Consider the following 20,742-nt stretch of genomic DNA (forward strand, 5'->3'; position numbering starts at 1 on the left):
TCTCGGCGTCATGCTGGGCCCAATGACGAGGGTACATGAGGGAAGAAAGTTGTCGTGATCGACAATTCTTTCACTCCTTGACTCACATTCTACAGTAAACCCCCATCCTTATCTCTGCTCAATAGTGCGGAGTAAACAATTGGCATCTGACTTGGCGGGAACGTCAAGAAAAATAGAATCAAAATTAGACTCAGAATTAACGCCACTGAATAGCAAATCAACAAGTGTTGGATTGTGCCGAGACTTGTCTGACTATTGCCGCAGTATCCTCCGTGGAGTAGAGGTAGTTAGTAGCATAACACTCGAATATACTCCGCAGTAGTAACATATTTGTATATCAGACTCCGCGAAAGCGTGCTGATCTCACGTCAAACCCTGCAATCAAGTCTTCCGCTTCTCAAACACCCAAAATTCGATCTTTCCCTGCAAATCAACTACTTCGTTCTTACTGTGCAATCAGTCTCCTCCGGAAAAATCCCTCCTTGGCGCCAACGTCCTAACCATCCCTCGATGATCTTCGTTGCAGCATCTTGGCCCTCGTATGAAAAGTCTTGGAACTATACAATCTCCGATAAGGATTTCTGCAACCTCTCACAGCACGCTCTCTACTGTACATACATAGTCGTCGCTCATAAACTTTTCCCCCCTTGATTCCATCTAAAAATGAGAGCTCAAAGGTAAACCCGCCCCCCCTGAACTCCCTCGCCAAGCCCCGCCGTGCATCCCTCTCGCATTATTGTCTTGGCAGACATTTGATTTACACCCCTCGGTGCCCTTTGCGCGGTTCTCAACCCCTTTCTCCGGATTTGCGCTCCGCTAGGTCGCTTAATTATCTGCGGAGAAATAGTGATCATCGTGGAGGTGGGATGTGTATTACTATGTACGGAGTATACACCTACAATACGGAGTAGCCATACTATAGAGTGGGATTAAGGTGCCGAGTCGACGCCCGATGTCCCGTGTAAGGGTTGACTTTCGATAATGCCTACTTGGCTACGACTGGTTTGCATGGTGATCGGGTTCTTGGCGGGGGCTGTACACTGTATTGTGTAGGCTGCGATGCATCACGGCACGTTCAAGGTTACCCGTCTGAGTGCATTTGTCCCTCTTGGTAAGCACTGTGAGGTAATTCTTTGAATGGATTGCTATGTTTGTACGTTTGCGTTGTCCAGTGATGCGTTATTTCTTGTCTAGAAGACTTGGCTAGTTGAATCTACATAGTATGCTGGGGGTTTTTTTTGCGTTTGTTCGTGCCGTCACGGTGAGTCTCCGTTTGGAATCCGTCGGCGAATGTCCGTGATACTTACTATGCATCTACTCGTAGTATTCAGTGTGGTATGATTTCGACTGTCCAGTCCTAGAGGTGACAGTGGTGAATGCCAGGTCAACTCGGTCGGAACTGATGAATTAATATCAGTGAGGATATATTGCCTGCCCTAGTAACATATACAACTTTCAAGTTGGGTGTAGCAGTATCTCTTGGTACAATAGTGGTATATATAAATAATCGATAGTATCGATCCATGGATAATGACAATGTCATATTGAACGCTATGATAGCGTTCCATGGTATATGCTATCACCAGACAAAAACAGTACCATTAACATCCATTTATCCGCAGATACCTAGGTGGATATCTACAACTAATCTCAGATTGTTCGAGTATTATAGCTCCGAGTTTCGTTTTGAACTCGGTCTGGTCCAGCCGTTTCAGTGGTCAATCCTCCGTGGGAATCTCAATGAAGATCACGACTCAAAGTCGATACATATTCTAGATTCGTGTTATGTTAGTATTTCCAGTTATAACCAGTGTTTACATAGATTGAATGATAGTATTCAAACCAATTATCTTCTATTGGACTTCAAAACCCGGTGAACCGATCTAGAAACCTGCGAAATAGACCCAAAAAGGTCCGGTAGACTAGTATAGTGATTCGACTAATATTTCAATGGGGTTTTCAGACTCTACTTGAAGACTGTACTATGCCAGTCACCGCTGAGGAAAATTCAGTATATTCACTGCGACTTCAGGTTGTTGCCGCAAACAGCTTACACTACGCCTACCATGCCCTTTCATCTGCTCCACACACTTTACTTTAACATCATTCCTATAGTCTGACAGGAACGCGGCAAGGGTTGAATGATGTCAGAAGATAAGATCCCAAAGAGCAAAGTTTGCCGACAATGGTGAAACCTCCTCGCTAAATGGAATGTTGGGTTGCTCCGAGCAACAGTGCCATGCTGCTTCATATCGGGTCCCTTCATACCCACGTGGAGTCACAAAGATGCAAGGAATGTGAAAACCCGGTTTCAAGACTTCAGATCAGCCAAAAGAGGAATCGAAATTACAGTCTGTAATGCTAAAAGATAATTTTTGTACCCACCGTGCAAGGTACCATCGTCCCAGGCATGGCTCTTTCGATGGCGAATTTGGCCCGCCAGCCGGTACAGTGCCCTGGCATGAGAACTGCAGGGTCCAGTCGTTTCAGATCAGCTACGGTACTTTGTACCTGCGTAGGCTCACTCATCGAGAGATGGTAACCGCCCACAACGCAATGAAGGGGAGCGCCGCCGCCGAGTTGGACGGCGTTCTTTGCTGTGTTCACTACCCCGGCATGACTGCAACCCGTGAACACAACCAACCCTTTACCTTTCAGATTACAGGCGAGGAAACGTTCGTCCGCTATCATTTCATCGGAGAACCAATCGTTCTCCTCGGGGTCGTAGCGAACTGCGTTGAGCAGGCCTGTCTCATACGGCGTGACTCTTGGAATCTCACCAGAGACGAGGAAGTAATCCTCAAGAACCGTGTGAGGTTTGTCATTCTTTTCGACTCGCGCACCGCTGTGCTCGATTTCTTCAAAGGTTGGATCAGCTTGGAGGGAGATGATAGTCTCCGGTAGGGCAATCCCTCGATAGGTAGGTCGGTCAGGATGTACATCCACGACAAGATCATCTGAACGAGATTCCTTAATCATTTTGATTGCTCGTAGAAGTCCACCTGTTTGTCGATATCAACCACCGTAATCACCACGCATGGGGGGGCTGTAGGCCATAAAGATATAGAACTGACCTGAATGATCTCGATGCCAATGCGAGAGCTGGATGACTTCGATAGAAGAAAGATTTGGACGTAATCGATTGACATTTCGTTCCCAAACATCTTCCTCAGGACCGACATCGAAGAGGACTGAGTGTTTCTTCTCTCCCTTCGTGGCCGTCTGATATCATATTAGTTGGATATAGTCTAATATAGGGCTATCCGGAGAGATTAGGGGTAGGAGAATCTTATAGCATACTACCAAGATAGATAAACCGTGTGCAGAGCAACATATATCTTCCATTCTCATCTCTTTCGATGCCCCTCCTCGATCCGTCAGATTTGCATCATTTCTCATCGCAATATGTCCCAAATTGCCCAAAACCTGAACGGTGTCTGGGGCCGGAGGGGACATTGGATCCAGTTCATTATCAACAATGACTATCGCCTCGAGCGAGTCGACTTCTTGGAGTTGTAAATCGAGTTCATCCATCATGACGCTTGCTGTTGAAATGCTTGAAGCAGCCTTGTGTTGCGAACTTGAATGCTAAGCTGACCGTCAGCGTGGGGCATTCCACCTGGCATATATATATATTGACTGGCAGCGTATGTGTGGCCCCCAATTAGCTCGCAGTCTTTTCCCCAAACTATTAATTAGTGCTAATGGCCTGACATTAGATATTCGACAGCCTTCTAGAATCAAAATTGATCGGATCGGGGTGAATGCCCTAAACCCGGTACTTTCGAAATAAAAAGTGGATGAATTCGAGCTGAAATCAACAAAAAGTGGAGGAGCGTCGGTCATTGCGGAATGACGACAGACCCGATCTTATCTCCGCTTTGCAATTCCCCGACGCTCGTCTTCTTCTTCTTCTTCTCTCCCAACCTACTCAGCTTCAGTATTACAACTCTTTTGCCATCATCGGACTGCTTTTAACCAAGTGATGCAATAATTGAATCCCTTCCTATTCCCCTATGTCGCACGCGACATTTCTCCGCTTCATGCGGCCCACTGTCGCATCATCTCGACTTCGAGCGCCCACCCTCTGGCGATCGCTCCCTCGACATGCTCACGCAGGCAGCTATCAGCCCTTTATACCACCGACTCCGGAATCGTTAGGAAAGCCCAGGGCTGCCAAAGAATATAAACGAACCCGCAAATGGCTGCGCCGACTGGTGTATCTCTCGCTCGCAACGGGGGTCGTATACGGCATCGACAACCAATTTTATGCTTCATCCTTGACCCGAACGGCTCGGACCTTTTCGCTTGGTCTTCTCGTTGCCCTTGATTACAAAATTAATTTCAGACCGAACCCACCTCTGGCAACTTCCATCAATGCGGTACATTCCCGAAATGCTGAGCGTTTATCGGATCTGTTACGTCACAATGGTGGATTGTATCTCAAGATGGGCCAGGCTATCGCTATGCAGTCGGCCATTCTACCGCCTGAGTTTCAACAGATGTTCTCTCGCATGTTCGATGACGCGCCTCAAAATGACTGGAAAGAGGTGGAAAAGGTCATTCGCGAAGACTTTGGGAAGTCCCCAGAGGAGGTCTTCGGCGTCTCCTTCAGTGGGGAGCTTGGTAAAGGCGTGATGGAACGCAAGGCGCGTGCTAGTGCGAGTGTTGCCCAAGTGCACTGGGCTCGGCTACAAGATGGCCGAGAGGTGGCTATTAAGATCCAGAAGCATGAGATTGTTCAGCAACTGGCCTGGGATCTGTGGGCTTTCAAGTAAGTATTACCATTTACACCGAGGACAGCCACAAACCAATCTCCGAACAGAGCTAACCTCACTCCATAGAGCTGTCACTTGGGTCTACAGCAAGATATTCGATATCCCCTTCTACAGTTTGGTCCCATATATTAGCGAGCGATTGTCCCTCGAAACAGATTTCCTCAACGAAGCCGACAACTCTGAGAACATGGCACGACTGATCGCCGGAGAGCCTCGTCTACGGGATCGTGTCTATATCCCAAAAGTGTGGCGTGAGCTCAGCTCAAAGCGAGTCATGACCGCTGAGTGGATTGAAGGTGTACGACTTTGGGATAAAGATGCTATCACCCGCTCATGGCGCGGAGGTTGGCGACAGGGTAGTCCCGGCTGTCACGGTACACCTATGGACCCCCCAGCAAAGGCTGGCGCACCCACGAACCCGCAACTGGCGAAAGTTAAACCGGAGCGTAATCACTGGAGGGGCCAGAACAACCGTGGTGGACTGGGACTGTCACTCAAGGATGTCATGACGACTATGGTCGACCTCTTCTCTGCACAGATGTTCCTCTGGGGATTGGTACACTGTGATCCTCATCCAGGAAACATTTTCATCCGCCGTAAGCCATCTGGTCGACCAGAGCTGGTCCTCATTGACCATGGCTTGTATATCCATATGGATCCTAATTTCCGACACCAATACGCACGCCTCTGGAAGGCCATGCTCACATTCGACAATGATACCCTAGGCGAGATCGTCAAGACCTGGGGAGTTAATAATCCTGATATATTTGCCTCGGCCACTCTGATGCGCCCCTACCGCGGTGGCGACCTGTCTACCCAACGTGGATTGGAAGGATTGAGCAAATCCGAGAAAGCTCAGCGCCATTATGAGATGCAGCAAGCTGCGCGAAAGGCCATTCGCGATATTCTAGGTGACGAAACCAAGTGGCCACAGGAACTGATCTTTATCGGCCGTAACCTGCGCATCGTGCAGGCAAACAATCAATTCCTTGGTTCCCCCGTCAATCGGGTCAAAATTACTGGAACCTGGGCCTCGCGCGCATTAGTCGAGTCTGCCGATTTACCACTTCCAGAGAAAATTCGCAATCTGGGCCGCCATGTGGTGTTCCGTATTGTTTTGTTCACAAGTGATCTCTTCTTTTGGTTTACCAAGATCCGCCAGTTTTTGCATCTCGGTGGAGGTATGGAAGATTCTATCGAGGCTCAGATGCAAGGTATGGCCAAGGATATGGGAGTTGAGCTCAATCAGAATATCTTCGAAGGATAAACACGTCTCGTCTGCTCTCCCCTCCACCCCAACTTCCACGGCTCTTTTCCCCGATGAGAGAATCTCACTTCGATATGACCGGCCAATATCTTATACCTGCTTGTTTCGAAGGACGTTGAAAAGGGCCACAAAATCAGGGCGATGGCAATCCCCCATCAAAGGAGTGTAATATAGAAACTCGCTATTTAGAGCATAGAAAATCTCCAATTCTCGCCTCACACAGACAGAGGCAGATAATGTCTGAAACTTTTCTTAAATAAAGAAATCTGGAAATATCCCAAGATAAGAGATTATCACCTCATTAACCACAACTTCCATAAACATTCAATCCTCCCCCAAGTACATCCCGAGATTCAACCTTTCCACTCTCATTCAAAATCCCATCTCCATCCCCATCCTCATTTACCAATTGACTCAACTTCCCACATCTAGCAAGATACGCTGCCCCTGTATCCGCCCAAACCCGATACTCCGAGACCTTCAACTCACCCTCGCCACGATTACCATCCACCAAATCCACCGCCAAAACAATCCGATAAATGAAAGTTTCATCCCAAGCCTGACCAGTCCCCTTCCAATTAAACCTCGCATTTCCACGCAAAACAACCGCCTTAGCGGAAGTATCTACCATCCAGGCATCCTCGTCTTCGAAAGTCATTTTCTCGATTGAGAGTGTTTCACCCAGTATCTCGAAGTACCGTCTTACACCTTCTACCCCTGTAAAGGCACGGCCTAGGAAGGGGGCTAATTGCGGTAATCCCGCTTCGTAGATTAGAGGGGGTGGATTTGTTGTGAATGTTTTTAATACATATTGGATTGAGGAGGAGGAGGATGATGATGTTAGGGCTTGGAGGAGGGCGTTGACTGGGTTTGTTAGGGTCTTTCTTGATGACATTGTTTGTTGGATTCAAGAAGTGTATGTGGGAATTGCTGGGTTATTGTGGGATGGAGAATATCTTATATGAACGTTAGGTCAAGTTATTCAAGTTTTGTAGCGTGATTGATGCTGTTTGATACTTATCGACGTCATTCTGTTCTGCCGAACTTCCTTATGCGTTGATATCACATGACATCTGCATTTCGAGCTGAGGTTTACTATATTTACTCGTAATATCTAGATAATAATAATGAATGGGTATTTTCAAGGTTCCAATGTTGATCAATGACTCGTCTTGGAATGAGTCAAACTTGGAGAGTTGTGCTCTTAGTATATCCCGTTCAATTGGCTCTTCAACCTCGGCAGTTTAGAATATCACCTTCACCACATAAGCATGCCATTCGTTTCCATTCGATTTCTTTTATTCAAATAGTGAAAAAAAGATAACTTCTCCATGAAGTGCGACCCAATGCCTTGATCGAGGACTTGAATTCCCCATCCTCTCGATTGCATGCACTGAATTCCGCAGTGAAAGTCGCGGCCGCAATCAATCACCAACGGTCTCTTTGGAATCTCCTCCTCTCCTCATATCAGCCAAATTGGCACTGAAACCTGCAGAAAACGTTGAATATCGCAAATGGAAATTGAACGAGGTGCAAAAGCAGGACCTTGGTCCGAAAAGACGGTAGATCAAAGAGTAAAGATAAATGAGATAAAACACCGATTCCCAATAAAATGATACATTTCTTCCCTAACCACACGCTCTTGAGATTAGAAAGATAAACTCCACAGGCTCACTGCTTCCAAGATTTGCCGCAGTTCAAGCAAGTGCAGAAAAGGGTCATCGGTTCATCCGCACTTCGGGTCTGAGCCTCGGTGTATGTCACCTTTCGCTGACCACACTTGCCGCATTGCAAGCTGGTACTGATAGAGCGCTCTCCTTGAGCCACCATTGCGTTGTTCATGTTTTCTTTCTTGATCTTCTCATCCGCCTCGCGTTGTGAATCAGATCGCAGTTCGTCAGATGTCATGCGAATAAACTGATCTGGTTTGATCGCGCCGCTAAGCACTCGCACACGAAGACTGGTATTCGACTTATTTTTTAAATTCTGGAATAGACTGCGCATTTTCGTGCGATACGCCTCCTTAGTGTCGGGTCCAAGATGATCAAATGCGGCACCTTCCACGGCAATAGCCTTCTTCAAAACTTCCTTGGGTGGCTCAGTCGAACCTAGACAGAGACCATCATACATAAGACCAATGCAACTATCACGGACCTTGCTGGTGGTCACGTTGGTGTCTACACCATCTGCCTTCCATGTTCGCTTATCCGGGGGAACTGACAGCTTCGAAGCCTTGTCAGAAGGCGTAGTACCGGCAGGTGTCGATGCGCCTGTACCATTTTGGGCGGGACGAGGGGAGCTTGAGGCTCGGGCAGCGGCTGATCCACCAGCTTGTTTCTGCTTGTTCACCTCAGCCCGCCATTTCAAGACAATATCGTGGGCCAGTTTCGCGATTTCCGGTGTTTTGGATGACTTGAGTTTGTTGACGATGATACCAATGCGAGTAGATCGCAGGAGGCTTTCTGTTGCGCGCACTCCTGTTTGCAGCTCCTTCAGCATGCCGACAATGACTGCGGTTGGTTCCCCCTCCGTGGCTGCCTTGGTCAAGGCCTTAGCCTTGGTTTCAATCTCTCTGGCATCCATGGCCGTTGGTATGCGGGGGTAAGAGAGAATATATCAATGAGGATCGAAAAATAAGGGTTCGGTTGGGACCGGTTAATTGCTTTTGCTTCACAGTCTGTATCACGAGGGATGTTAGCAATTTGCGCATAGATGATCGCAAGATTTTAATTTCGTCGCGGCCTCCTCGGAGAACCAGAATCCGTTGTGATCAATCTCCCAAGAGCCCATTGCTTTGTCAATCATCGCAAAGCAGACATACAGCCTCGGGAAATGCCCGGGCACAAATTTCTTTTGCTTTGTTTCCTGATGAATGATTTGTCTCTGATAGTTACCCACACCCCCAAAGCACGTGGTAGCCGCTCAGTCTTGACCATATTTCCCATTTAAGACGAAAATGAAAATGAAAGAAAAGACGTTGGGCTTCACAGCGTCAATGCGCCGTCTCGAGGATGTCTTGCGACCGGCATACCGTGGTGTATGTGCGTAGGGATTTGCAGAAAATGGGAGAGAAGGGGCTCGCGCAGACACTTACACCAGTGCCACCGTCAATACCAGTGGATGGAATTTGAATAGAAGGGAGAAGGAGGATTCGTTGACGCGTGGAGGTTGAAGAGTGAAGGGAGAAACGTCGAGGTCGACTTGGAAGAAGCTGCGAAGCTCCGAGGTCGAACGCCAAGACATAATTACCCAATTGGGAATGCGGGCATGAAGTATACAATTTACTATCGAGCCAAGTTGACTTTCATCTTATTAGTACTCGGGGCTTAAGTGGGAGATTGATATCTTAGTAAAAATTAAAAGAGGTTTAGATGCATTTATGCTATATTGTGAGAATTACTGTATTGATCAAATTATGAGGTTCGTACTAGGGTATCTGATGTTTGTAACTTATGGACGATAAGGCAGAGACTTGAATAATATCAACCAGAAAGGAAAGAGATTGAACATACTTGTGTGAAATAATCAACATATTAATATAAGGAGCTTCTACTGGTTTGCCATTGAGCATCTGATAGATCCAAACTTATCCGGCGCAACCGCATAACTAGTCGAGTCCTGACAACCCCCCAGGTGGTAAAGCATGATCGTGCCACTATAACGACCGCATTCATGGTCGGAGTAAACCATACAACTACCCTTATGGAGATACCATGACTTCGGTTTTTCCATATCACTATCTGCGCAACTCGTCCAATTGAATCCACCATCCTGGAATAAACGACAAGAGGCCTTGTCAATATCCATATCAGTATTGAAACTAGATGTGAGATCCACGCATTCGGAGAATCCGTTTGTATATCCATTTAGTTCGATATAATCCCCTTTGTCCGCATTACATTCCTTTCCAAAATAAATTGAGATACTCCAGGGTGATGTCTTTTTCGGAGCTTTAGTTGTGGTGGTGGTTGTCTTGGGCTGCTTCTTCGTCGTAGTGGTAGTTGTGGTAGTTGTGGTAGTAGTAGTAGTAGTAGTAGTAGTAGTAGTAGTAGTAGTAGTAGTAGTAGTAGTAGTAGTCTTTTTCGCCTTCGAAGTCGTTGTAGTCTTAGCCTTCGTAGTTGTAGATTTTGTCTTGGTCGTCTTATCAGGTCTTCTATTGTTATCACCCACGCAGTTTGACAAGCAACCTTGATTGGTCTTGCATATGCCCACAGAAATATCGTCGCAGTGACCACTAGAGCACTATAACTTCAAGTCAGTTCATCCCTTGAACATGGGATCTGAGTAGATACGAAAAAGAAATGGTTTACGCATTGATGCGAAGGACATGGATTCAACTCTCGAAGATTGCTCATATCATGTGGCCGCGCTGTCCCTGGCACTTGTGGTCCACAGACTGCATTTGGTAACGCAACTGGCATCAGGATCTGACCCGGACCAAGACATATGAATCTTCCTTGAGCGAGAAGTGCGCATGTCTTCCAGTCAAAGGTATTCTTGTTGTACTTTTCTATATCGTTCACTGTGATGCCTTTGTTCTTTGCAATGACTTTGCAAGTATCACCCGCTTGAACGGTGTAGGTGTGGCAGATACCATTTGCATCTGCAGGAAACGTGGTAGCTGCAGAGCCTAGAAAAAAGTGGAACAGATAGCTTAACACAAGAAGAAGCTGGTGAATTTCAAAAGCCATTTTCGAGAATATATGGCATGATAGTAATTTGCAGGATGAAAGAGAATGTTCTTCTATTTAATGCTTCACGCTCCAAAGATAGTCATATAGACCGGGGAGCATTGATGAATCTAATCCCGGGAAGCTCAGATGATACATATGAAACGATGATTGTACTATAGAACTAGAAAGAGATGCTTTCAGGAAGAAGGCGAGTTACAGATATCTTGTCATTGAACAGGAGAACTAGTTGGCATGATACAGGAGACTAGTCCGAAAACCATCCATAATAGCCGTTGTTCATCATATTCGCTTTCAAATTACCCTGGCTTTTACTGGCCGTAAACGGGACTCAGTAAGCCCTTTATTTACGTTCTAATTATTCTTCCGGGGACAGATGACGGCTGGCTACTATGTAAACGTAGGTTGTGGCAACGCGCCTCTTCCGCTATCAAACGGGTGTTCCTGGTTGGACCCACTGGAAAGAGACTACGAAGAAGACTATACAGAATTATAGTAAAATTACTTTGAAGCGCGGTATAGAGCTCATCATGCGAGAAATTGTGTAATTAATGAAGAGATGGTCATTCGGTGGACCGTGTGTTATTCACATCTATATGGGAAATCATTTTTGGTATCCTCCCAAGAAACCAGAGCTCGGTATAGCTATGCATGTATGGATGAAATCGAAAGGGATTATGTTCAGTCGTCATCGTCAACAGGGTATATGAAGATAGGGGGAAAATTTTATGGTGTAGCGTCGGTATCGTCAGTCGGGACCTCATGGGCTGCACAGGAAGATCGCGAAAGTTCGCTATGGTCGACGTGTTGTGGACGTCGGCTCTGCCTGCATAGCATAGCAAGTGGGAGAGGTATGACTCCAGAAACAGTCAAAAAGATGGATAATCTGGAACCGAGAGGGCGAAAGGAAGGTGGACCAATTGATCTACAGGCCAGTCTTGCCCAGAGCGTCGGCAAGATCATCAACGGCCTTTTCGATCTTCTGGGCGACCTTCTCCTCCTGAGCACGGTCAGCTTCCTTGAGGTCCTTCTCAGCCTTGCGCTCGACCTCTTCCTCCTCTTCCTCTTCTTCGTTGTCACTCTCTTCCTCGGACTCCTCTTCGAGTTCGTCAAGCTCATCAAGACCCCAAGAATCCTCGGGATCATCATCGGTACCATGTTCTTCCTGGCGAGCCTCAAGAAGCTCACGAAGAGCGGTGATGTTCTCATCATCCTCGGAGAAGATGTTTCCGTTCAGCTCGACACGACGCAGGCTGGGAAGGGCAGTCTTGGCAGCGTGGGCAAGGTGCTTCACGCCGTCAGCCTTGATCTCATTGTACTGTAAACGCAGAGTCTGGATCTTCTGGTTCTTGTTAGCAGCCAGGGCCTTGGCAACCTTCTCACCACCACGAGCAGAAAGCAGGCAGTCGCCAACACCTAGCTCGCGCAGGGAAGGCCAGCCCTCCAGAACACTAGCCAGAGCAGTAGAGCCCATAACGGTGAAAGTGTTGTCTTGTAGGTCCAGAACCTCCAGAGTGCTGGCATGACGAAGACCATTCTTGAGCAGGTGCGAGATACCCTCTTGGCGGATACCGTTCTGAGTCATCTTGACGGACTTCATGCCAGCAGCATGCTTCTCATAGGCGCGAGCCCAAGCCTCCATACTGCCATTTTCGAGACGGTTGCGTCCGCAGACAATGCTCTCCAGCTGGGAAACCACCTTGCCTTCCTTGCGCGCGTCTTCCTTGCGATCGGCAAGCTTGCTCAAAGCATCGGCAACCAGAACACCGGCAGCGGGACCAAGACCATTGTTGTTGAGGATCAGGTGTCGGAGAGGAACATGACGCGACAGGAAATCGACGAGGGGTGCCTGAGTGTTGAGACCAAAGGCATTGTCGGATAGGTTCACGGTGTGCACAGAGGGGATCTCGAGGAGTGCATCGAGGAGAGACTTCAGGGCGGGAGGGATCTCCGACAGGAGTCGCGAGGTGAAGATATCGGCAAGATCGGCGACTTCGAGGCTCTTCTGGGTGGCGATAACAGCCGCGAGACGCTCCGAGGCACCAACACCGAGGGTGTTACCACCAAAACGGATCTCGGTGTAGTCAGTATTCTCGACAAGAGGCTTGATATGAGACTCAATGTCTTCCGCAGTGTCGAGCTTCAGGCTTTTGCCATCGAGCGAAAAGACCTTAGGAGGGGCCATGGTGGGGTAGTAATTCAGGGGAGAGTAAGGTAATAGGTCAAATCAAAAAGGAAAAAAGAAAAAGAAAAGGGAATTGGAATGGAGACGGAGATCAGAACCTCTTTCTCAAGAGAATGATTGTCACAAGAGGGAACTGAACCCAAAATAAGACCAAAAAAAAATGAAAAGGCAGAAGGTAGGAGGCAAAATAGGCGGGGGGCAACAAAGAAGACTGTTTGATAGCAAAAAAAGTCGAGCGGGCGGAAGACACCAACTGCGCAGTGATTAGTAATCCCATAATACTCCGAGATCGAGCACATCCAGGTTACTTTCAACACCCTCTCACTCACATTCAAGACTTTCGTTAACCGTGATTTCGTATTGGGACGCAGAAAATATTCTTTAAAATGTCGTGGCTATTCGGTTCCTCCAGTGGTAAGTTCTCCGCAACCTCCATACCACCAAGAATCTGCCGTGGCCGCGCATCCGGCGCATTCAAGGATCTGTAGCACAATGCGCAAGGGTCGAGAATCTCTCAAATACAGTCCTGATAAACAAGTACTAATCTATCAATCAATAGATAAAGCTGCTCCCGCCCCTGCAGAGCCTCAGACGAAGCCCGCCCAAACCGATAAGCCCAAGGTACGCTCGAGAACCCACCGATCCCGCAAGAAGGTACAGTGACTGACCATACTGTGATAAAATATAGCCTTGCTGTGTCTGCAAGGACGAGAAAACCGCTCGTGATGACTGCATGCTGTTCTCGAAATCCGACGATCCCGCCAAGGAGTGCCAGTCTATGATTGATCAATACAAGACCTGCATGGCCGGCTTCGGTTTCAAGGTCTAGATGGGCAATGCCAATTGACTCATTCTGTACCATATCATACTGTATCATAGCATTTTGGGCATGGTGTTCCTCTCCTTTTCTTGCCATTTCTCTTTAACGTGCATATCCGGACATGATGGTGCAACTGGATATGCATGCTACAAAAATGGGTCGAAACATCGACACTTGATATGTAGCGATTCTTGCTACCCTAGTTTGTACGAATACAAGATCTCATCTCACATGAAAATCATTATTAGATCTGAGGCAACAATAATTCAGATACTACTATGGTAGCAGTGCAATTCGTTCATCCCTAGATATCAATATCTGGGTATACAACTGCCAGTGAGGAAGCTCGCCGAAGAACTTGAACAGAACAGATCCAGCCTCCGGAGTTCTGAAATCATTTGAAGACAGCTAGGTAATCATAAGGCCTGACTGCCCGACACTAGATTTCTGGGAAATCCCTCTTTCTCTCCATCCTTCCTTGTGCTAAGAACCTATATCAAATGTAGCATCTCTCGGTCAAACTCATTTGTGGCAGGCAAACTGCCCAGTTAACTCCAGGTGGAGTTTACTGGTAACATTCGCTATCTACTATAAGCAATTATAGATTTCCCTCTGGTGCCACAAGCTACGCCTATTTTCGTATACCGTTGCAATCCTTCCCTGCAAAACCCACATCTCTTGAGGTAGTCGAACTTGTCGCACCAACGACAAGTAGCTTTGTATTTCAAACAAAGCGAACAATTGTAGAACCTGCACGGGAACTCGGTTTCGGAGAATAGCACATTTGCGCCGCACGCCCACCAATGTAAATCTTCGGTTGATTCCCCGAGAGGCGATTGGGTCAGTGGAAGTACTAGTACTCCATTTGAAAGTAGAATCTCTTCAGAGTAGGGTTACTACTTGGACCATCGGCCTTTCGAATCTAGATTAGTATGTAACTGCCATATTTCTCAAGTTTAAGTATACTTCAATCGATATTATATTGCATCTCCGATACATAGATATCTAATCAGGTAGGTACCCTGTTAGATTATTCGATATACCGATTTCTGCCTCTATTATCATTCTGAAGGCCTTGAGGTTGTAGAAAGAAGGGCAGAAAGAACTGTAGAAAGAAGGGAACAAATTCCTAGCATAAGGGAAGGCAGAGAGTCTCACCAGAAGGCTAGCGTCTGAGCATTAAAGGCTTAATCATCATTATTTACTGCCCTGAAGTCCTTCAAGGGCCTCACTTGAAACTTTCAACTTGAAGGACTCCAGGGCACCGGAGGCTATATCCTTCTCCAAGTTCTTCGGCGAGCAGTCTCACTGGCAGTTGTATGAATAACATTGACGCTTTTCAGTGTTACCCAAATATTGATATCCAGGAATGAGTGAATTGTACTGCTCGACCCATTTTCGAAGCCACATTGCCGTCTAGTGATTTTTCTTTCTATGCCATAGCGTATTCAAGTAAATTGGGTAACATAGTAATATTTACGCTCACAAATCTTACACAGACGCATAATAAAAAATTTCTTTCCCTGGCTCGCTTCTCGAACCAACAACATCCATCTCATCATTGTTTTTTCTTCCGGCTCTCATCTTCGGCAACTTGAATGTCAATTTGGCGACATTGACTGATTAACTTCCACATGCACCAGAGATAAGCAAGCCCAAAGCCACCAGCTCCAATGAGCGCGTTAAAAACAACCCAGAGGTCTGGTTTTCCGGCAGGAGTAGGTACAAAGGCCTCAAGAACGTGCCAGCCAACCATAGCAAAGTAAAAACTGAAGTGTATGAGTTTGGTCAGGATTTGAGGCTCAAACTGCGGGTTTGCATCTTCGGGATGGACACGGCTTCGGTAAGTTTCCAAACAAACTGGTGGTAAACCCATCAAATAAGCCCATAGAAGAGTCATGACGATGTATGGCACACGAAGCTCCTCCCGCTTCAAAAGCGGATACATAGTCCACGAACCAAGCACGTTGGCCCAACCAACCCAGGCACGATTTTCTTTATTCAGACCGCCATCTCCAGCAAGTGAAAGAGTCATTGGGAGAAGAGGAAGAAGAACACTTTTCTCGTGCACCTGGAAAGAAAACAGGAAGAAGCCCCATGACACACAGGACAGGGCCGGGAGGATAAGTGAAGCTCGAGGATGACGGAAAATGATACCACAGGGGATGATGATTGAGGCCAATGTAGCCCCCAAGGAGGCTCGCTGGAGTAGTGAAACATCAAAGCGATGGAGTTTGTAGAATGTGTGAATAGCACACCAGGCATTGGCAACTTTGTCCTCGAAGATACCACGAGAGAACGGAAGTACGCGATGAACAGTCTGGGCGAGTTGGAACGTAATTCCATAGGCCACAGTGTTCTTGTCGAAAGAAATCGGCAGAGCTTGCAACAGTGGAGGCTGTTCCGATGACGCGAATAATTTACGAGCCTCGGGGTTTGTTGCTGCAAAAAGGAGCGGTGCAAATAGCAAGGCGAAGGCGGCAAGTGTTATCAATGCGATATTGATGAGTCGGAGGGGGCGAATCCGTGGGAAGATACAGACGCCTAGCAAGTAAGCAAACATGACTGGTGCGTAGTAGAGCGCCATTTGCTTGAAGCCCAATGCGCCAACGAAGAATAAGCAGGCCCAAAGCATGCGCCCAGCCAGAATGGCGTCCAGACTTGCGACCACCAGTCCCAGCATGACAGTATTATACTGGAAATGACCATGGTCAATAAGGATAGTAGCCGGCTGGAGGAGGATGGCGACAAGAGCGATTGAGGCAGACCACGCATGGACGCCCTGCATGCGAGTATATCGACGGAGGAAGTTCACGATCGCGGGGATGTAGATAAGGTACTCGGAGACAACGACGGTGGCCCGCATGAAGACCTTCAGATGCGGGTCCTCAAAGCCACGCGATTTGTCCAGCGCGAACCATGCAGGTTCAACAATGGCGCCACTATTTTCTGTTAGTTTATGACCGCGATGAAAGAAGATATAGGGGTTGTGCAATTGAGCCACATACATTTTGCCCAGAAGCCAGCTATGGTATGCGGTCAATGGGGGATAGTCGAGTCCCCAGTATTGCAGATCGTAGAGGTACCACTTGGCCATTGGCAAGTGAGTGGTAATCTCCATCCAATGCCTCTGTGCCTCGAAATCACCGTGCATTGGAGCAACCTGGAAGCCTAATTGGGAGTCAGTCCTGCCATTGTTTTCAATCACACACACTCTCTCTCTTTGCAATATCATGGAGTGGTAAGTGATGGCACCTACCTGAGTATCCCCATAATCCGACAGCCCACCGGAAGAGGCCAACAACCATGAGAGTAAGAGGCAAAATTAGCCATTGTGAGACACCCGCACGCGCAGCCCATAGAAATGAGACGAGAGGGAATGCTGGCGTTTGTTTTCCATCTCCGATATCCAGTATTAAGTTGTTATTGGAACCCGGCGCAGTTGGCATCTTTCTCTTCTTGCGCGGGCGATGGGAGGAAGGAGTGGAGGGGGCCATATTCCGAGCGAGGCCAGAGAGAGGATCAGAAATGTCCCATTGACAAAGGAGGACTATCTGAACAAATGCGCCTGATGTTGAGTACTCTATTTATCTAACGTAGAGTGTGTAGAGTCGAAGTATCCAATGGAGTGAGGTGCCAATCGTTGCGGAGAAGACCCGGCAGTTCCACGGAGGAAGCTGCGACCGCCTTAGAAACGCGGTGAGTCCGCCTGAACAGGAAGGTACCCACCTCGTATCCACTGTGTGCCTTAGCGTGCCTGGGTTTAGCCTTATACAGTAGGCGGTATATATTTCTGCTAGCCTCCAAATTTTTTTTGGCAGATTTTTTTTTTTTATCAGAGCTTGCCCCGGCCGCTGCAACTTTTTTTTTCTTCATCCTTTTCATCCTCCTTCCATCCTACTCAACTTTTTTACAAGTCTTCACTTTTCTGTGTTGACTTTTCTTTCCCCTTCGAGGCATCATAAAAGCTTCATAAGTACATCTTCCCTTTCCCTCCCCCCATAACTGACGCTGCTGCGTGGGCCGTACTTGAAAAAGTACTTCAACAGACACTTTCAGTGGGCTTTTCACATCGAGGGCTGTGGGCTTGAATTATTGCACTTTTCTGTGGGCTCTGTGGGACTTTTCCTCCGTGGGTTTCATATCATAGTTGCGTTTCGCCGGTCTCTGTGGGCTTCATTCTGTTGCGGGTTAATTCTCGTGGGTCTCTACCAGCTGTGATCGGATCACTCCTGGCAAATTTTCATTCCTGAGGGTTATCACTGTTTCACATCAAAAGAAGAAACAAAATCCAAATCACGGGTATTATTGAGGGCTTGTTGGCTGTGCCGCACAAAAACAAATCACTCGATCTTATCAACCACTGTATGTGGGATGTGACGGAACCTCCAGGAAGTTCCAGGCTATAAGACACACTGCTAACATTCATTCCGCTATCTAGAAACAAAATGTCGAAGACCAAGGTTACCACCAAGGCTGACAAGTCCAGCAAGGCCTTGAACAAGGTCAAGGACGCTGGCGTCACCAAGGCTTCCCAGTCCCCTGCCTCCAAGAGCAAGGCCGTCGCCAAGAAGGCCGTTGCCAAGGAGGAGAAGTCCAAGAAGAACAAGAAGAAGGAGCCTACTCCCTCCAGCTCTTCTGAGTCTGAGAGCGAGAGTGAGGACTCCTCTTCCTCTTCCAGCTCCGAGAGTGAGGAGGAGAAGCCTGCCCCTAAGAAGGCCAGCAAGAAGGAGGCTAAGAAGCCCGCCAAGAAGGAGGAGTCTTCCTCCGAGTCTTCCTCCGAGTCTGACAGCGATGAGGAGATGAAGGACGCTTCCAGCTCTGAGAGCGAGAGCGACAGCGAGAGCGAGGATGAGAAGCCTGCTCCTAAGAAGGATGCTAAGAAGGCCGAGAAGAAGGCTGAGTCCTCTTCCGAGTCCGAGTCCTCCGACTCCTCCGACTCTGAGTCTGAGGATGAGAAGCCCGCCCCTAAGAAGGATGAGAAGAAGGCTGAGTCTTCTGACTCTTCCGACTCTTCCGACTCCGACTCTGACTCCGAGTCTGAGGAGGAGGCCCCCAAGGCCAAGGCCGAGAAGAAGGTTTGTCGCCAAAGTAATTCATCTTTTGAGGATATCAGCTAACCAACTGTCTAATAGGACTCTTCCGACTCCGACTCCGACTCCTCTGACTCCTCCGATTCCTCCGACTCTGACTCTGACTCCGATAGCGAGGACTCCAAGCCCTCTAAGAAGCGCAAGGCCGATGAGGAGCCCGCTGCCGCTGCTAAGAAGACCAAGACTGAGGATGTCCCTGAGGGCGCCTCCGCCAACCTTTTCGTCGGCAACCTGTCCTGGAACGTCGATGAGGAGTGGCTCCAGCGCGAGTTCAGCGAGTTCGGTGAGCTCGCTGGCACCCGCGTTGTGACTGACCGTGACTCTGGTCGCTCCCGTGGTTTCGGTTACGTTGAGTTCACCAACGCTGCCGATGCCGCCAAGGCTATGGCCGCTAAGAAGGGTGCTGATATTGACGGCCGTCCCGTCAACCTTGACTACGCCACTGGACGTCAAAACAACCAGAATGGTGACCGTGCCCAGAACCGTGCCCGCTCTTTCGGTGACCAGACTAGTCCCGCTAGTGACACTCTGTTCGTCGGTAACCTTCCCTTCAGCGCCTCTGAGGACGCTCTGCGTGACAGCTTCGGCGAGCACGGTGGTATCCTCGGCATCCGTCTGCCTACTGACCCCGAGTCCGGCCGTCCCAAGGGTTTCGGTTACGTCCAGTACAGCTCTGTTGAGGAGGCCCAGGCCGCTCACGGTGCTATGCAGGGCTTCGAGCTTGAGGGCCGCCCTCTCCGTCTGGACTTCAGCACTCCTCGCCCTGCTGGCGGTGACCGTGGTGGCTTCGGTGGCCGCGGTGGTGGCCGTGGTGGTGGTCGCGGTGGCTTCGGCGGCCGTGGTGGTGGTCGTGGTGGTGGCCGTGGCGGCTTCGGCGGCAGCGGTGGCTTCAACAAGGCCAAGGGCAGCATCCCTGAGTTCAAGGGCAGCAAGATCACTTTCTAAGCATTCCTCGCCATCTAGCTATCTGCTTTTCTCCTCATGATCGACTTGGCTCCTTTCCTACTGACCATTTTACTACGATCTGTTTTCTGCGTGTAATTGGCGCCTCGGTTGGCTCTGGTATTTTTCCAAAAGTTTCTTATTTTATGTCTCGATAGTTGCATGATAGGTCGAACTGTAATTTCATACTACAATCACTTCAATATCTTTATTCCCAACCGTACAATCCTTGCATATTCATTGTCGTACAGAAACTGCCAAATCTGCATGGAGCAGGCCATCTCCGGAGAGAATTGCCAGGCTTCCCCGCCCCCGCATTGTTTTAGAGTCTTCCGTCCCAGTACTCGATGTACAGTAAGTAGTATGTATATACAATGTACTTCTGATGTGATTCTTTGAGTCTTTTACATTATTCTAATACTTATATACATATCTTGATTTTGATAAATGTAATAATTTGTAGTAGCTACTTCGGCGTCCACCTAGGTATCCCTAATCAACTCCGTGTATCTCCCTGTATATGGTCACAACATCTCCCTTTGACTTGTCTTTGTCCTGCCCCTCCTGCAAATCACCTGTTCTGTCTGCTGATCACCTCATCATCTTCAGCCCTTCCCCCCCCCTTTTTCTCATTCTCTTTTCTTTTCTGTTGCCTGCGATACGCCCATCGCATTTTTTTTTCCATCATTTTAATTTCGAACTTGTCATTAATAAATCAAATCTTCATTCCATTATCAGAATCACAACAACTTGAACACCATCATCATCTCTTTCCCATCACCTTGGGCCAGTGCTTGGGCATCAGTGATGGAAGATCGTCCTGTCTCCACATTGATAAGATAGCCTCATCTTCCCCACGCTTGACCGCTCTTGTTCCTAGCATTGGACCGGGTGGCCTGATCTCTCGACGAGATTCCTTCTTACTTCTATTTGACTTGTTTATCCCCACTGGTATCACTTCCCTCT

The 20,742-nt window shown here is 48.0% G+C and overlaps 10 protein-coding genes across 10 annotated transcripts; 4 read left to right on the forward strand and 6 right to left on the reverse strand.

Annotated features, from left to right (window-relative positions):
- Positions 1 to 2,361: 2,361 nt before the first annotated feature.
- N7469_005648 (MBL fold metallo-hydrolase) lies at positions 2,362 to 3,537 on the reverse strand (the record flags this gene model as incomplete). Its single annotated transcript, XM_056644568.1, has 3 exons — positions 2,362 to 3,002; positions 3,075 to 3,222; positions 3,301 to 3,537. The coding sequence occupies 3 exons, from the start codon at positions 3,535 to 3,537 to the stop codon at positions 2,362 to 2,364; spliced, it is 1,026 nt and encodes a 341-aa protein (XP_056501382.1).
- Positions 3,538 to 4,016: 479 nt separating this feature from the next.
- N7469_005649 (ABC1 kinase family protein) lies at positions 4,017 to 6,045 on the forward strand (the record flags this gene model as incomplete). The annotated part of the gene is made up of 2 exons (XM_056644569.1): positions 4,017 to 4,774; positions 4,845 to 6,045. The coding sequence occupies 2 exons, from the start codon at positions 4,017 to 4,019 to the stop codon at positions 6,043 to 6,045; spliced, it is 1,959 nt and encodes a 652-aa protein (XP_056501383.1).
- Positions 6,046 to 6,346: 301 nt separating this feature from the next.
- N7469_005650 (uncharacterized protein) lies at positions 6,347 to 6,940 on the reverse strand (the record flags this gene model as incomplete). Its single annotated transcript, XM_056644570.1, has 1 exon — positions 6,347 to 6,940. One exon carries the CDS (start codon positions 6,938 to 6,940, stop codon positions 6,347 to 6,349), a length of 594 nt encoding a protein of 197 aa, XP_056501384.1.
- Positions 6,941 to 7,716: 776 nt separating this feature from the next.
- Positions 7,717 to 8,628, reverse strand: N7469_005651 (transcription elongation factor DST1; the record flags this gene model as incomplete). The annotated part of the gene is made up of 1 exon (XM_056644571.1): positions 7,717 to 8,628. One exon carries the CDS (start codon positions 8,626 to 8,628, stop codon positions 7,717 to 7,719), a length of 912 nt encoding a protein of 303 aa, XP_056501385.1.
- Positions 8,629 to 9,007: 379 nt separating this feature from the next.
- On the forward strand, positions 9,008 to 9,217 carry N7469_005652 (uncharacterized protein; the record flags this gene model as incomplete). Its single annotated transcript, XM_056644572.1, is given in 2 exon segments — positions 9,008 to 9,082; positions 9,095 to 9,217. 2 exon segments carry the CDS (start codon positions 9,008 to 9,010, stop codon positions 9,215 to 9,217), a joined length of 198 nt encoding a protein of 65 aa, XP_056501386.1.
- A 377-nt stretch (positions 9,218 to 9,594) lies between these two features.
- On the reverse strand, positions 9,595 to 10,736 carry N7469_005653 (LysM peptidoglycan-binding domain-containing protein; the record flags this gene model as incomplete). Its single annotated transcript, XM_056644573.1, has 2 exons — positions 9,595 to 10,287; positions 10,356 to 10,736. 2 exons carry the CDS (start codon positions 10,734 to 10,736, stop codon positions 9,595 to 9,597), a joined length of 1,074 nt encoding a protein of 357 aa, XP_056501387.1.
- A 925-nt stretch (positions 10,737 to 11,661) lies between these two features.
- On the reverse strand, positions 11,662 to 12,921 carry N7469_005654 (GTPase-activating protein RNA1; the record flags this gene model as incomplete). The annotated part of the gene is made up of 1 exon (XM_056644574.1): positions 11,662 to 12,921. The coding sequence occupies one exon, from the start codon at positions 12,919 to 12,921 to the stop codon at positions 11,662 to 11,664; it is 1,260 nt and encodes a 419-aa protein (XP_056501388.1).
- A 386-nt stretch (positions 12,922 to 13,307) lies between these two features.
- Positions 13,308 to 13,750, forward strand: N7469_005655 (copper metallochaperone COX17; the record flags this gene model as incomplete). Its single annotated transcript, XM_056644575.1, has 3 exons — positions 13,308 to 13,335; positions 13,481 to 13,542; positions 13,610 to 13,750. The coding sequence occupies 3 exons, from the start codon at positions 13,308 to 13,310 to the stop codon at positions 13,748 to 13,750; spliced, it is 231 nt and encodes a 76-aa protein (XP_056501389.1).
- A 1,549-nt stretch (positions 13,751 to 15,299) lies between these two features.
- N7469_005656 (dolichyl-P-Glc:Man(9)GlcNAc(2)-PP-dolichol alpha-1,3-glucosyltransferase ALG6) lies at positions 15,300 to 17,238 on the reverse strand (the record flags this gene model as incomplete). Its single annotated transcript, XM_056644576.1, has 3 exons — positions 15,300 to 16,683; positions 16,750 to 16,912; positions 17,001 to 17,238. 3 exons carry the CDS (start codon positions 17,236 to 17,238, stop codon positions 15,300 to 15,302), a joined length of 1,785 nt encoding a protein of 594 aa, XP_056501390.1.
- Positions 17,239 to 18,189: 951 nt separating this feature from the next.
- Positions 18,190 to 19,779, forward strand: N7469_005657 (putative nucleolin protein Nsr1; the record flags this gene model as incomplete). Its single annotated transcript, XM_056644577.1, has 2 exons — positions 18,190 to 18,819; positions 18,877 to 19,779. 2 exons carry the CDS (start codon positions 18,190 to 18,192, stop codon positions 19,777 to 19,779), a joined length of 1,533 nt encoding a protein of 510 aa, XP_056501391.1.
- Positions 19,780 to 20,742: the final 963 nt, after the last annotated feature.

Source organism: Penicillium citrinum, assembly GCF_028827155.1.
Source record: "Penicillium citrinum strain IBT 23319 chromosome Unknown utg000004l:1.0-2404223.0:1.0-2405248.0, whole genome shotgun sequence".
NCBI lineage: Eukaryota > Fungi > Ascomycota > Eurotiomycetes > Eurotiales > Aspergillaceae > Penicillium > Penicillium citrinum.